Consider the following 17,578-nt stretch of genomic DNA (forward strand, 5'->3'; position numbering starts at 1 on the left):
TTTAGAGATAATAAGTTTAAAACAATGATTCAAACAATCTAGTGGAATTATAATTAGGTAAATGATAAATTTTTTATTAAATCTTTTATAATTGTTAGCATGACTGTAGAAAATTTTGTATTTATTTTATATTTGAGTGTATAATCATTTTAATTAAAAGAGAATGAATATTCTGCTAAATTTTTTAAAATCTTCAAATCTATGTTTATTGATGCGCACATGACTAATGTGATCGAAGATCGGCTATATATATATATATCAATGTTTTCTAATTAATTCATTACACACTAAAATTTATTTATTATTAGTTTTTAATATTTTGTTCATATTACAATAAAAATAATTTTATTTACAAAAAATCTTATAAATATCACATTCAACATTAATATTTTATACATAATACTCTGGTCAATAATCATTATTTAAAGAATTTTTTAATTATCATACATGTATTTTTATCCAGTCTGTATTTAATCAGAAAATATATCATTTAAATTGGAAAGTAATCACTATAATGTAATCATACATTATAGATAAGTAGTTTCCATGCTACAAGAAAAGCATAGAAATCTAATAAAGGAAAGATTAAGATTAAGAATTATATCTAAATTATACTAATGCCAAATGCTAGAAGAGCGCGCCAAAGTGATTGTTGAATTATTGTTGGATTATATTGCCATTCTCTTTCCATGATTTTAATTACAAATGGTTATATATAATTTTAACTATTAGTTGTGCACTAGCAGTTTATGTATTTCCGCGTTATAGAGAAAAAAAATTTGTTACAAATATATGTATATGTACACACTTTTTTCTGGCAGATAATGAGAGATATTTGCAACAATATCGAGTCATTGTACATAAGAAAATTAATTACAATCCTAATCTTCCGGGAGTATTGCGATAGGGGGCGGGGGTACCCGGTTCCCTAATACCAGGCGTTAATATCTCCTTCTTCCGGACCGACGCCTGTTCGCGTTCGAGTTGCTCCTGGGCACGTGCCTTCATCTCCTCTTCGGCTTCCTTCATTTGATGCTCCATCTCATGAAGGTGCTGCATCGCTTGCCGTCGTTTCGCGCGACCACTCCGACCAGTCTCCTTCACACTGAAGAACATGGGACCCAACTCGGCCAGCCAATGACCATCTACCGCAGTGACGCATTGCATGTATTCTTTGGCGGTCATCACGAGCTCATGGTATACGACGTAATCGGGCGTAAAACCCATGCCGAATAGCGCAGAGGTGGGATGAAGATGGCATGGCATTCCAGTACGACAATTGACATATTCGCCGATACCCTTCAAACGTGCTGCTTGATGAAAATAGGCAGAGCAGATGCATTTCCGCACGATATCCCAGTCGGTACCGCAACTGACAACGTCCATTTTTTGTTGCTTCAGAATTTCCTCGAGCTGCGACCGTACCTCTCGCACCTTGCGCATCGCCTTCGCGTGTATAAAGTGATCGTTACACCAGGAAGTCGAATAACCGTTTGCTTTCCATTGATTATACACATTTAAATATGTTAAGTGATCTGATTCCGGTACTTGAAACTTCTCCCGTGCCGAATCCGAATCTTCTTCGCGTCCCTTGGGTCGATAGAAAATTGATGGAACTGACAGCATGGAGACGATAATGAGGATATCCGCGGTACAGTTAAGTTGCGAGGCGACTATGAGCATCTGGCATTGTGGCGGATCCAAAGGAAACTCAGCCATTTGCCGGCCGAGAGCGGTAAGACGTCCAGTGTGATCGAGCGCGCCCAAAATCCACAACTGATACAACGAGTTCAATATATTATCTTGTGGCGGCGGATCCATGAAATGGAACGCCAATAAGTCCTGTACTCCCAATGATTTCAGCAGAAGTACCGTATTAGCTAAATTCGTACGTTGTATCTCGGGAACACCGGTTAATAATAATTCATCCAAATATTGTCTTCGCGTATACAATCTATAACATTGACCAGGACCAGTACGACCAGCTCTCCCTTGTCGTTGGTCAGCGTTGGCTCTCGACACGGGATATACCTGCAAAGCGTCCATACCTATTCGAGGATTATACACCTTCAGTTTACAGTATCCAGAATCGACAACAAAAACAATTCCATCGACTGTCAGCGATGTTTCTGCTATATTAGTTGCCACAACGCATTTACGAAGACCACCCTCAGACCGTTGAAAGATTTTTGCCTGCAGATCCGACGGCAATTGGGAATAGATGGGCAGTATGGAAAGAGATGGTGCTGATTCGATTTCAGCTAAACGTTCCTTCAGAACTTCGCAAGTAACTTCAATGTCCTCCTGACCAGGCATGAAGACCAGTATGTCGCCACTCTTAGGCTGCAAATGAATCTGCATTACTTGCTTGACAGCTGCATCTACGTAATCCTCGACTGGATTCTTCGCATGCAGCACTTCTACGGGAAATGTGCGTCCAGGTATTTGAAATGTTGCTGCGTTACCAAAGAAAGCGGAGAACTTGCTGCAATCCATCGTTGCGGAAGTTACTATTAATTTTAGGTCATGCCGTCTAGCGACAACCTGTAAGTATTTTTAAAGTTAAAAAAAACTGCTTTGGGGAAGAAAATATTTAGATAATACAAAATAAAAACACTTGAACGCGCCATACCTCTCTAAGAAGACCGAATAATACATCGGTGGAAAGCGATCGTTCATGAGCTTCGTCCATTATGACAACACTGTAACGATCTAAATCTCCTTCTCTCAAACTTTCTCTCAATAGAATACCGTCAGTCATATATTTAATGATCGTCTGCAAAAATAACATCAATCATGTAATATTATTAATTATAACATCAAAATAAATTTGTGTAGAAATTTTAAATGTTAGAATATATGTTACTACTATTGCTTACATCTTTCGAAGTACAATCTTCAAAACGTATCGCATATCCGACCTTATCGCCTAGAGCAGTGGCCATTTCATCAGACACTCTTTTTGCAACAGACATGGCAGCGACTCTTCTTGGTTGAGTACAACCAATCATACCATAACGACTGTACCCATCTTCATGAAGATATTGCGTCAATTGAGTTGTCTTACCGCTACCTGTTTCACCTACTATTATAACGACATTATTTTCTCTGATAATGTTTAATAATTCTTGGCGTACTGCGAATACGGGAAGACTTCTTCTTTGATGCTGAATCGATCTGTGTTTAGCTTCCCCCGTTATCTCTCCTGCTCCTATGTGCCGTGCATATTTTTGTCCTGCTTTAAAATCCGTTTCTTGTCCTGCATGCTCCTTGTCGTCCTTACGCCGATCATGTACACCCATAATGTTGCCAATGTGCGTTCCAGCCAATTCCCAATGCTTTTTTTGGGCTTTACGCCTTTCCTTTTGTTCACGATATGCCTTGACTAGTGCCGAGCCTTTCCTCGCTACCAGAGCCATGTCAGAAGTCGGATCGCGTACAGGTACAACTGGTTCTGGTTGTTTCGTGAACACGATGCGACCATCCAGGAATGGCGGGACCACGTTATGAACCAATAAGTGAACTCTCGCCTCACCCTCATCATCGGGATCATCGTCGTGATCCAATGAGCTCACAACTCCCGATGTTAACATACGGTTACGCTCCCACAATTCATTATCTTTATTTATTTGTCGTTGTTGTGCTGAAAGACGTTTCTGTCTCCTGGCCTCCAGCTCCATTTCCTTCTTTCGTGTATATTCCTCGGACACATTGGCAAAAGCATTATTCTCTCCATCGTCCAATGCGTACCATTCCCTATCCAGTCTTTGCTGCTCTTCCTCCCACAATTCTTTTTCCTCTCCATCTATCATTGGAGTGGCACCAGAACGCTTAAAGTCTTTGTTCCAAGGATTGTACTTGTAGGAAGGAGTAAATTCACTTCTGATGCTATCACGACCATCTTTATTATAAATATTCGGTGTTGGATGATCCCAGCTTGATCGTCGCGGTTCTTCGTCTTCGTCATCATCCCAATTACTCTTAGAAGTGGGATCTTTTGTTCGAAATTTGGGTGTCTGGGGTTCATCTTTGAATCTTGGCGTTTGCCTCGTACTATCTCTACCCCGACTTTCCCTGTCTCTTCGTTTGTCTCTATCTCTTTCACGACTCCTGCGTGAATTTCTAGAATCTCTATCATCTGCATTTAATCTTTGACGTTTGAGTCGTGACTCTAATCTCCGTTGTGCTTCAGAGTTGACACCACCAGTGTGAGTAGGAGTTTCTTCTTCATAAGATCGATATCTCCTATCCTTTCCTTCATATTTGTCAGACTTTGAGCTAGTAGGTTCCTGTGACTGTTCTCTTCTTTTTCGTTCTGCAAGCTTTTCGAGGCCTAACAGAGAAGGCTTCTTAAAAGTATGTTCTGAAGCTTTCTTACGAATGATCAAGCCTCCTGCTTGATTTCCTTCAGTTCCATCTAATCTATACAAGCTCGAGTCATCTGACATCCTTTTTCAATATATTTAACTAAATTTCAGTAAAATATTATCTCCTGAAATAAATTAAATTATTTTAGATATTATAATAGAATACATTTAGCTAGAAAGATTATGTAACTGAATATGTAATGAGTAGATTATTTTATTTAAAACATAGACAAATTTAATACTTGATTATTAAATATAAGAAATTAATATTTTAAAAATCATTAACGAATACCTATAAAGTATTTTTGTATAAAAAAATAGATCAACGATACCAATGAAGGATCTTATCACATTAACAATTGTCGCAGAAAAAGCATTATATTCTAAAATTATAGAACGACAAAGCAATCAATTGAAATACACTAAATATTTTACGAATTTGCCAAGATATATTTATATAATATGATTTCACGAAATGAACAGTTCTCAGACAAAATAACCTACAAATGATATAAGATCAACAATATCAAGATCCACTACAGAGCCACTCTACAAAATACCATAGAAAAAATAATCGAGTGATGAAAAAGTTTATGATTTATATTTAGGCTAAGTTGAAATTAGATATTGACCAATCCCGACGCATATATTTGACGCTTATGTTTCACTCTATAGCCTTTATATATTTTTTCTTATCTATGGCCTTAAAATTTAAGCGCGCATGAGCAAACGCGCACTTTGTTGCGCGCCGTGACGTAATGAGTTCAAAATGAAACTACACTTTTCTACTCTTTTCGCATCTTATATTCTCATTAAAAATGAATCGTGCATGCAAATGGACATAGTATTTTCGTACTAGATATGTCTATGAAAGTGTCTTTGGGCATACTATCACTGTTGATCATTAAACGGATTGTAAATCGATGGTGGTAAAGGAAAACACGGTACGCGCATGCGCGTCCGTTGTATTCGCGCAGAATCGAATTCGGAGTTGCGTCGTGAGATCGTGATGCGTAAAAAATGGATCGTACGCACGGATAGAGATCAAGAGATCGATATCGGATCCATCGCAACGTGAATCGATATCTCCGTTCATAATTGATTGATCTCCGCGATCGTCGTTCACGTTATTATCCTTATCAATGTTATATGTTTACATTGCCTCGCGTTTGTATCGGTGTTGGTGAGAGAGAAACGGACGATCTCGAAATCGTTGAGGTACTTCTTCAAATGATTCTCAAGATGATATTTAACATGAGAATTTGTGCGCATCTCCGTATACAAATCTTGGCAACCTGTCACTTTACAAGCGAAACAAAAATTCCTCTTGTTGAATATCTCGAATATACACACCTGAAATCATTACAAGAATATCTTGATCATTATTTCGATGCTGATCGTATTGTCGCGAATCGAGTATCGGGAGTGTCGAGCGAATCATTAGACAAATAATTATCGCAACAATTTTACCTGGTATGTAATATATATATATATATATATATATATATATATATATATATATATATACATATTAGTTTTATTTCTTCGAAATATTTTTATCACATGCGTATAAAATAAATTATATTTCATATTTTCTCTCTTTCCTCCTTCTCTCTCTCTCTCTCTCTCTCTCTCTCTCTCTCTCTCTCTCTCTCTCTCTCTCTCTCTCTCTCTCTCTCTTTTTCTCTATTTATTTATTTATCTATCTATCTTTATCTTTCTCTGTAAGTAATCTTATTTGGCTAAATAATTTAGCTATATAAATCTAATCACATATAGTACTGGCCATTTATAAATTTGTAGTTTAGTTTACAATTGTTATATAAAGGTTGTTAATTAATTAAATATACGCCAAAATTAATATATCATATACATATTGATATTTATGATACATTATTTTATTGATTTAACCAGTCAATTCTATAAACGGGTTTTTGCTACAACGATTTTTAATCAATAAATTATTTTTTACAGCTTTTACGACTTTTTGATGATCTCTTAATTTTCCTGAAGATGTGTTAAGCTTTTCTTTATTTTCATTGCTTAATTTTTTGTTCATCGTTCTTGATGAATTTGTATTTAAGTTATTATTTTTATTATAATTTCTCCAGCAATGTTTAAAATTTACGAAAACATCTTTCCAGATAAATAGTTCTTCCACTGAAAAAATAAAATTAATTGTCCGATTTGATTGTGCATTGCAAGTTTAAATTAGAAAATTATTTTTTAAATTTGACAATGTAATATAAAAAATTATGCTATCACAATAGATGCAAATATTTGAAAATATATGATATTTTACATAAATGTCTTGCTTATATAATATCATAATCATTATAAAAAGATTAATATATAATAAAATTTATATTCTCAAAAAAAAAAAAAAATAAGAAAGTCTTGATATTAAAGGTTTTCAAAAAATTCTTCAACATTTTTACTATAAACTATTAGTACTATAACTTTGAATTAAATAAATCTTTGCCATGTTTATCAATAAAATTTTCTGATTTCAATTTTTTAATATTTTTACCGTATAAAAGCAATGTTATAAATATAAACAGTCCTGCCGGTATGCTTGCATTAGGTAACACATTGTACGCTAATCCGAAAAGAGCTGGTCCTTCATAAAAAGCTATTCCTTCGATAGTATTGATAAGCCATGGCAAGTAAAGATACGGGATTCCATACATATCGCCAATTGTTAGCATTATTGTTGATACCAATGCCGCAAGCATGTCTACCATCAGTATCTTAATTCTTAAATCTGTGTTAAATAGGAAATCATTTTTTATACGTTATCGTATCCCTTTCTCCCCTCTATCGTTTAATCGTATGAGATTAGAATTAAGTTACTGTAATTTCGGCGTAATAAATTGTTAAAGACGGCAGGTCTCGAGACAGAACGGAATGAGCCATATGAACCAACTTCGAAAGCGATCAAGCTTAAACAGTTAGTTGCAAAGCACATTATGCCCAAATATAATGTCTTAGTCTGGAACAAGTATAATAAAAAATAAATATACATGCAAATATTTGAAATATATAATATTTTATATAAATTTCTTATCTATATAATGTCATGTTATAAAATGCTTGATATACATACAGTAAAATTTATATTCTCAAAAAAATCAAAGAAAGTCTCGATATTAAAGGTTTTTGAAAATTTCAGATGAAAATAATAAATAATCGCGTCGATTTTTCATTTGACAAGTTTCAAAGATGCATAAATTAATTTTTGTATTTTGTAGTAATAAAAATATATTCAAACAAAATCTATTTTATCATAGAAGAAAGAGACAGAGAGCAACTATAGAAATATGAAAGTCTCGGAAAAATAATTGTTCACGCATCTGAATTAGGAAGATGTGAATTAAGAGGATTTGCTGTAATTAAAATCAATGAAAAATCAATACATACCTTGGAATTTTTTATGTTACGATCACTATTCTTTATTTTTGTATCTGAACTCGATGTTTCCGAATCGAGAATCATGATTAATTAAAATTTTCTCCGTTAAATTTTTTCCAAAAATTTTCTTAGTTAATATTTCATTGACTACTTAACATCGGCTATAATTGGTTATATATCATTGTATATACATGTGTCATCCATAATTTGTCTAAAAATTTAATGGCGCGAATAAAAGACGGAGCAAATGATAGTATTGTTCAACTTCAGAGGGACTTAAGTATTTTTATTTTTTGTGCTTTTCAAATATATTTCTCTTCTTAATTTATTTATTATATTATCTGATTAAAATATTATATTATCTTTCTTTTTGGTTTATTAAAGCAAAGAAAACCATGTATCGAATAACTAAAATTTGTATAATCATACACGCACTTTTATATATAATTTACGCGCATAAATATTTATATTATACTTATGTATTCTTCTCATTTGCATATTTTGACTATATTTTTATTACACTTTTTAAAAAAATAATTAGAAAAAAAAGAATATGTTATTGATACTTAATTTTGATATATTTGATATTTAACATGATATTTGTAAAACACATAACTGCTTTTTATGTACACAGTTTGTAATAGTTCTCTTTATAGTTATAAATACGACCTCCACCTTTCAAAATCTCTAACGTCATTGCAGAGAAGAGACGATTGGCATCGTGTGCGGCCCAAAGATCCGCTCATTGTTTGTCTAATGCATATTGACTATTAACAGCAAATCCGTTTGCCTTATAGGTCAAGTCGCTGCTACGTCACGTCCTTATTTGCTAAGCAGTCTCATCCCTCCCGATCATCTTCGGCTACCATCCATATTCGGCGGTATCATCCACAGACAATGCCAGTCGCATTCATAAAAGCATCTACCTGTTTGGTGAGTAGAACGCATTAAAGACACAGACAAGCGAGAGGACACTGTCAAATTTCAGCGTAAATAATACGCTCTACGATAGTGTGATGAAACTTCGTTTATCAAAACATTGCTTATCGAAACTATTCGAACTCACATTAGACAGATTAAATCTCGTTCATACAATTGCTCTGTCAACAAAATGATTAGTATTAAATTAAATAGAACACAGGATAAAGTAATGATTCGATTTGTGATATGCGGAAGAACATTTTTATTGCAACTTTTTTTGTTCGGCGCAGATATATTGAAAGATTTAAGAAAGTTATAGAAAAATATAGAAAAACTATAAAATTGAGAATTTGTCGGCGATAATAGATTGTTTCCTCGTATTATTATATTTTATTTATTTCTTAAATAAACTTAAATAACAAAGATAAACAAAAAAATTATATATAAATATTACTCCAATAATAAAAGTACACAATATTTTTCGAAAATAATTTATCTTTTCATTTATTTTAATTCTAGATTATAGAATATTAATTATTTTTTTTTTAAATATATTGAGAAGAATAAATATAATGCTCGGATAAAATACATTTATTATTTATCGAAATCAAAAAAATGCAATGCATGAAAAGACGATTAATTATATAATCTTTCTAATCGTGTTCCATTTTTATCGATGATATGTAATTTTAGATCTTATCTACAATATCTCTCTCTCTCTCTCTCTCTCTCTCTCTCTCTCTCTCTCTTTCTCAAAATAATTCAAGGATAAACTCTGAGAAATCGCGATCGAAAGCGGGCACGCTCGGGAAGACTTAGGGCGTGCCTAGGAGATTACGATCGATCTGCTCTTTAAATTCCTCGCGGGAGCTGCCCTCGATACCACCGTCGCGCAGATTCCCGTCTGACATCCCGGACGATCGTTTCGGCATCGCGAGCCTATGCTGGACAATGAGTACCTATACGCGCGCGTATCGGCGCGCTGATACATACCGCGTACACGCACAGAGTCTACGACACGCGAGGACGTGTACGGGGACACGACGCGAGTACGTGTCCTGCGAGTGAGAGGCGATCGAGGGATAGATGCAGAGCTCTCTGCTTCCGCATGGACGGACAATCGCCTTTTGACGTGCGCAGCGATGTGGCTATCACTTTTGCACCCATTTCTTTCTCTCGATTTCGGAACTTTCCGTGATAATAAACTTCAAACAGCAGCTTTAAAATTTCTGTAAAATAATATCATGATAATTTGACGAAACTTTAAACGTAATATGAAACCGAGGGTAAGCGATAAATTAAGTTTTTTTCTAATATTTTTTCTACTATTTATATTATATATTTTTTTTTATTTTATTATTTTTATATATTTATTAAAAGTTTTCTATTATATTTTTATATTATTATATCATTGTTCATTAACACGTGTAGTTTGTGACAAAAAAATATTATTCTTATATTAAATATTATATATATGTTTCATCGAGATTTCTCTCCGCTAATTCACCGCACAGCTATCGTACTATATACATACGTACTCGTATCCGTATGTGTCGTCCACCGAAGAAAGCTTCTCCGCGCTTGAGTAACGCTACGGGACTCTCGTGAGTCTCTCCTCTCGGCTCTGGATGACCGCGGCCGATCGTCGCTCGCATGAGCATTCGGATCACGCTGCCGGAGCGAGCACGTAACAATTTCTGTTCTTGGGACTGGAGCCACCACTGGATCGTCGATCCTTTCGTTCCTCACTTCGACTTTGCGCCGCGCATTTGCGCCGAAACGATCGAGTCTTCTCGACTCTTAAGCACGTACAAATTTAGGTAAAAGCATGACTACACATGTGGGTGTTTTAAGAGATTTGAATTATCATATCGTGTTTTGAAGGATTTAATCTTCATAGTTTATATCTCATCTAATCTATGCTTTTATGAGATGTATCTACGTATAATACGTTTGATCTTCAAAATTAGAAAATATTTAATTATTTATGAAAATAAAAAATTGAATAGAAAAATTTCATTATTTATTGTTTAGAGAATATTTAATTATTTACTGTTTATTATTCTTTCCATTAATTTTATCTGACCTATTTATATGTTCTCCTCGATATTATTAAATTCTACGTTATTTAATGTGTGCGATTTATAAAAATTTTCATCGCGACATTAATATTTTCATCAAACAATATGTTCTCGCGAAACTCTAAGAGTCCATCTTCGTATCACAATATCGCGTCGCTGCTTTCTTTCTAAATGTGTTCGGATTATTTGGGCGCAAAACGTCGGTTTTAACAGGTCAACGCGTTTCAGATTTCTCGATCGGTGATGACGACGTTTCGACATTCGGATTGCCGGTTGATCATGGTGCAAGATTTAAGTCTTGATTCACCGAGGGGGGCCGATTGATAGGCGCATCAGGCACACGCTGAATTCTTATGCTAATGCGAGAAAGGAGCCGAGAAGACAATACATCCACGCGCGAACCCACCGGGCATCTGTATACACTCTGCGTCCCGTATTCTGTATTCTGTCAAGTGAATTAATACAATCACGAGGACCGCCGGGTGATTTTAGATGCGGTGAGATCGTGATCGCCACCCGGTACTTTATCGAGCTTTCTCATTTACAGAGGGAAAGGGAGATCGTCGCTCGCGACGGCAGTGAAGGAAATGCTTCGTACTTGTAATAGGTCCAGAATTACTCTTGTTAGCTAGAAAGAAAAAGAGAGAGAGAGAAAGAGTATCGGTTAGAAATATTTATTAAATATTATTTCTTCAGGTATAAAAAACAAAATTTTGCAATTGTGTATTAATATTGATTTTCATCGAAATTAAAAATTATAAACATTTTGTTTTAGTTTAATTAAGAAACGTTTTATATGGATTCATGACGTTATAACTTAACTATACAATTCTTACAATAGAGGTCATTTTCGTAGAAAAGTTGATTCATGTTCTATCTGCGATAATCGATTTAATTAAACATTGTATAATTCGAGAGAATTCTTCGCACGATACCTGTTTTTCTTAAATTTAATTAAATTGTTTTAATTAGCTGAGAAGAAACAAACGTTTAAGATTTATTTTAATAAAATTTGTAGTTTGATAAACGGAGTTTTTTATGCTAATTGAAGTAAATTGTATCTTTCTTCTTAACGTGATGCTGACATACAAAATGGGTCAAACTAGGGACTGTCAGTGCACCCATTTAAACTAATGCCTGTGCATGAATATGCAAAAAAACTGTTGCGTTTCTTTTACGTGATCAATTTATTGAATCGCTTGCTAGGAAAGTATAAAGCTGCCCCTTGTCTCCTTTCCCCTTCTCTTTGACAGTTTTGCGATGCACGATACACGTGGATCTTACTTCCGGCTAGTACCTAAACATTACGGTATTGATAATTTCCGTCAATCATAGATGGACAGCATCTGTAAACTATGATCCGTCAAAAATCATCTACAATTTCCAGAGATTTCGCGAAATCTTTGAATAATTATTTCGAGATAAATCCTTTCTATCACGATATCAGTATCCTTTTATTCATAAAAAAAATATATAATAAAATATATACAGGAATAAAGATCATATGTTGTTATATCACAATCTCGAACTCTTTTCTAATATAATAAATATCATAATAATTGTAACCATTTTTATAAACACATAGCTAGATATATATTATAATCTTATTCCATCGTGCAAAATATTTATTTTTTTATGTATATAATGTGAAAAAAATTATAAAAATATAGCGTGAAAAAAAAACAGGTGATTCAGGAATTAAAATTGAAATTTTAGAGAGAAAGAAAGATCTGTAGATTTTTTATCTTTTATCTCTAGTCACTCTTTGATTTAATTAGTTCTTATTCTAGTTGATCCGACGCTAGATCATGGACCTAGTTATACGCATTACATGCATATAGGGAAATTTAAACGCGATTAGCGCTAATTGACGACTGGTGCAATCCGTTCTAAATGAGTACATTTCACTCGAGCGTTCGGGAAGTGCTTTTATCGAGAAATACGCAACAACTTTCCGAACGATCGCGAACATGGGGCATATTAGAGACGCTCAAGCGTGGTTTTCTCTCTTTGATCGTCGATGCAGAAGAGAAGTTGGCTGGCAGAACTTAAGACTGTTGTTCGCGCACAAATTGACATAACAGTATGCACGTGTAGTATACATAGGCGCCTTGTCCAATGAAATCTGTCTAACGTAAGCTCGACATATTGTTGCAGAATTTATTTTGAGTATTTCATTAGTCGCGAGACATTTATATATGTCGTGTGTTTATGCACTTATGTAAATCTGTGTGCGATGAGCTTTACGATGTAACGGTCGTTCTGCTTCGTCAGAGTAGATGAATGTAGCATTTCTCGCATTGCGATCGTAACTGTTCGTTAAATGACAAACCTGAAAAAAAAAAAAATAGATTCTCGGTTATTATATTAATCTTTTCATCGGTTTATGTATATACTTCATTGTAAAGACATTAAAGAATGTCTCTATATATGCATGTGTGTTAAAATTTTATCTAAAGTGGATAATATAGGCATAGTAAGGAGAGAAGAATTTTTCAAGAATTAATTTATAGAAATTATGCAAAAATTCACTTTGAAAATTTTAATAATATTTTAGTTATCATCAAAGTATTATGCGTTTTATGTGATATCCGCTAGGTGTCACATGATTTCTGCGATCTTGATGAATATTCACCGGTGCACGCACGTCGCAAGTGCATGTGTTTTGGCTGGTTACACGCGAGAGTAATTATATCAACTATATAATCGATTAATGATATAAATCATTCTATTGAATTAAGCAAATTTTGAAAACAAGTAATATTAAAATTGTGAGTCACATGCTTTTATTTATATTAAATTAAATGTGTGTAATTAATCGATGATAATCTATAAATCTTTACTTATAGATTATCATTTATAAATTATCATCGATTAATATGTAAACTCATTAGACATGAATAATATTAAAATTGTAATTTTATAACATTGTATATTTTTAATTATTAATATTACTAATTATTAACATTAATTATTAACACTCTTATTTTTTTATTAAATGAATAAAAATCAAAAAAATTATTTTCTTTAACTTGCATAAATTAACTTAAATTAATACATTATATATATATACAATAAATCTAAATATACAAGAGACATATGCTTATATCTTGTATTTATTATTTATAGCTTAGTGTTTTTAAATTACATAAATATAACTTCTCTTTTGTTTATAAATAAAGAAATATAATGTTATTAAATCAAAAAATTAATTGCGATCGCATCTGATTGAACTGGACGGATTAAATGACGTTGTGCAAAGTAGAGTCATCCCCGACGGGCGAGTGGCCCTCGCGTCGGCTGGAGGAGGGAAACCGTAGAAGGTGAGAAACCTCTCGGAGGCTCCCGACTCACTCTCCGAGTCGGGAATTAGCATTGCTTCTCTCCGACATCTCTTCTGTCTCTCGTCTGTCCCTCGTTCTTCTTGCGTCTCGTCTCTCCTCCTTTCCTCTTCGCTGCTCTCTAAACCTCGGTTTCCCGTAATTATTTTAGTCCCCTCGTCTCTTGCGCGCGCGATCCGCCCCTCATGGTTGCCCCGGTCATGGTAACGCTGGAGATGTAATCGTGGGCTTACCGAGAAGAAATGTAACGATTTAATAGTTTACTTTATTTTAATATTATATACTCGGAGAATTGCATTATAGGCACATAAAAAATATATATCGCGATACTTTATGTCAATCACTTCTATGTGGTTCTTTTAGAAACTAAATTATTGAAGAGTGAACTATATTGTTCTATTCTATAAAAATTTATTCTATAAAAAATTATTCTATAAATTAAAATTTTCATCAAACTAACTATTAACTCGGTATTATTAGAAGAAAGATACGCAATGTAATAATCAAATATTCTGTTTTATTTCTTCTACTGTATTATAAAGATTTCAAAAATATAACTTGTGAATTGAATGCATGCATTTTTACAAATATCACAATTTTTATATTGTTTATAATTATGTCTCTAAATTATGTTCTCTCTCTCTCTCTCTCTCTCTCTCTCTCTCTCTCTCTTTGCATAAATATATATTATTTATCTTAAAATATTTTAATCTTATATTTATATTTTTTGAAAAGGAAATTAGAGGATATTAGATATTAAATAATTTTAATAATAACTTTTTAGAATATCTATTTTTGTGAAAGAATATACATATGCTAATTAAATATTCATAAAAAAGTTTCGATAGAAGTTACAAGTTCCTTTTTTATTAAATTTAATACGTACTCTCTATTTTTTTTAACTAAACATTGCAAAGTCGTTTATGATACAGACATCTGTATCACATGCACTGTATCTCGATATATTGGCATATACGCACCACCTGCTACGCACACTCGCTGTTAACCGTCGCGTCGATTGTCCATGTACACCAGGAAATTTCGTTGAGTCGACGTCCGGGATACGAAGTGAAGGGTGGCACGTTGTTTATCTGATATCACTAGGAGACGCAAAGTACTCATAATTTTGTTTCAAGTATTTTTTTTTTGTTTTTGAGATTTTTATATTAAATTGTTAATATTTTGCTAAAGTATTTTAACTGTTGCTATTATATTTAACAATTATTTTTATTAAACATATAATACATAAAAAGAATTGAATTATTGCTTTTAGGACTATTGTCTATGTAATCATATATATTTTTATATTTATGCAAATTTATAGAAATTGTTACAATATGCGAATTATATTTAATTCTATTAAAAACTAAATCCAATTAAGATATAAAGTTCATAATAAAAATATAAAAAAATTCTTTCTGTGCTACTTTCTTTTGATCTAACAAACAGAGAGAGAGATTGCGAAGAAGCCGTAAACGTATTGCTAAGAAAATGTGTGCTGCAAAGAAAAATGCGATTAAGGTTCCGCGATTAAACTCCTAAAGTCTACATTAGTAATTACATTTGTAGAATTAAGGTTGTTCTATCACGAGTTCTTCTCGCGAATTAAAAAGTCGCGTAAACTGAAACAATGAGATGGAAAATAATTACGAAAAATTCATTAAAACGAGAGAGAGATCGTCAAAGAACCTCGACAAGAAAATAAGGAGCGAGAGTGGCTTGGCGATCTCGTGAGTTACGTTATACGTTACTACATATGTGTGTCATGTGCGGAGAGGTGGACGATTGTGTGCGCGCGCGTGTACGCACATACGGGCGAAGGGGACAAGACCGACAGAGATAAAGAGCACTTCCGGACGAGGCGCGCGGGGAGAGACCAAGGTCCGCGTATCTGTTGCTGCTGGCAAGGAGAGGCGCAGGAGAACCCGCGGGAGAGTCACACCTGAGTGCCCACGCTTCCTCTTATCCGTTCCCTCCCTTTTGTCTCTCGCTCGTTCTCTCGATCTCGCTCGCCCTCACGCGAGTCTCACAGAGCTCTCCCTCTCTACCTCTGGCCCCTCACTATCACCTTTTCCTCCTTGCTCTGTATCTCCCTCACTCTCACTATCTCTCTCTCTCTCTCTCTCTCTCTCTCTCTCTCTCTCGGCGGACTACTCCCCGTCCCTGGGGTGCACTATCTCTCTTTTTTCTCTACTTCCTCTGTCCTCCCCTCGTACAAATGGCGCGCACCATCTCTGGCCGTGTCTTGCCCTACGGTATCCTGCTCGAGCGACGAATGTCCCTTTCGATAGGAACAAGAGAAAACTTTACAAAATTACTTGCGACTGTCGGTCTTCTAGAAATGTGAATAAATGTTGATAAAAATAAGTAAGAATAATATTAAGATTTTATTTATATATATATATATATATATATATATATATATATATATATATTTATAAATATTTCTCTCTTTTCATGTATAAATATGACAGATATTTAATTTTTTATTAATTTAAATATAAAGAGCGAAAAGAAAGAATTACATAATAGAATAATTTATATAAAAGGCAACTAATGACAAGAAGGTGAAGATCTCTTTTCAAACAGATACATATATAGTTCACGTGCAGATCCTCCGCGACGTGACATTCCCGTGTTCTTATCGGCTTTCATTCGAGACGCAATTTATTCGCGAATGCGATTCATGGACATATACTATATAAGCAAAATCTGATGCGTAATGAGACGAACGGCTTTTGATCGGCGCTTAGGGTTACAAGTCGTTCAACTCGCGTGTATCAGTTTACACGAATTACACGGTCATGCGCGCGACAATATTAAGACACAGTTGTGACTCGTGTATGTCTCATTGATATCTTCCTTCTGGTAGGTAGATTTCCTGAAAGCGCGATATTGCGTGCTCGCATGCGGTTGTATATGCCACGCAATTTTAGCGGATAAACCTTATACTAGCGCGTTTCCACGACGCGAGAAAGCTTAACCCGAGTAATTTTTCGTGCCGGCCGATTATTACTAATTGCAACTTATTACATGGCAATAAAACTTCAGTTAACAAGGGTGTTATTACGATAAGATGTTTCGATTACAAGTTTAGCGACCGGCTAGACTGAGATATATAATCGTAGAGAATTATTGATTTCCTCGATAAAGTTTTGCAATTAATTTGCGTCGAGGAAAATATACACATGTACTTGCGCGATATAAATATTTTACTCATATAAAGGCATACAGAATTTAAAACTGCACGGCAAAAGCTGTAATAAAGAGAGGCAACAAATATAATTTTGTATATAAGTTAATATTTAATAATAATCTCTCGTATACAATTATGACTGAATTGTAAGCTCGACATCCTATTGAAAAGGAACATACGCGAACTTCTTTTGTCAAACAAATTTTATATTCGGCATATATTTTGTTTCTAATTAATCAACGGTAGCAAGCGCACAAGTGC

The 17,578-nt window shown here is 34.2% G+C and overlaps 1 protein-coding gene across 2 annotated transcripts; it reads right to left on the minus strand.

Moving 5' to 3' along the window:
- Positions 1–293: 293 nt before the first annotated feature.
- LOC126855593 (pre-mRNA-splicing factor ATP-dependent RNA helicase PRP16) lies at positions 294–4,986 on the minus strand. Of its 2 annotated transcripts, none has more exons than XM_050603411.1 (4): positions 4,872–4,986; positions 2,880–4,492; positions 2,633–2,776; positions 294–2,544 (listed from the first exon to the last, which is right to left on the minus strand). In XM_050603411.1, exons 2-4 carry the CDS (start codon positions 4,446–4,448, stop codon positions 874–876), a joined length of 3,384 nt encoding a protein of 1,127 aa, XP_050459368.1. In that variant the 5' UTR covers positions 4,449–4,492; positions 4,872–4,986; the 3' UTR covers positions 294–873. The 2 variants fall into 2 exon arrangements, with proteins under 2 accessions (XP_050459368.1, XP_050459360.1); XM_050603403.1 differs by having other exon boundaries at positions 4,660–4,937.
- Between the last annotated feature and the right edge of the window lie 12,592 nt (positions 4,987–17,578).

The sequence above is a fragment of the Cataglyphis hispanica genome, chromosome 2 (assembly GCF_021464435.1).
Source record: "Cataglyphis hispanica isolate Lineage 1 chromosome 2, ULB_Chis1_1.0, whole genome shotgun sequence".
In the NCBI taxonomy this organism is placed as follows: Eukaryota; Metazoa; Arthropoda; class Insecta; order Hymenoptera; family Formicidae; genus Cataglyphis; species Cataglyphis hispanica.

Coding starts and splice junctions, on each gene's coding strand:
- LOC126855593 (XM_050603411.1), bottom strand. CDS start 4,448: ATGTCAGATGACTCGAGCTTGTATAGATTAGATGGAACTGAAGGAAAT. Junction 2,777..2,879: donor AAGATTGTACTTCGAAAGAT/GTAAGCAATAGT, acceptor TTATTTTTGCAG/ACGATCATTAAATATATGAC. Junction 2,545..2,632: donor TATTCGGTCTTCTTAGAGAG/GTATGGCGCGTT, acceptor AAATACTTACAG/GTTGTCGCTAGACGGCATGA.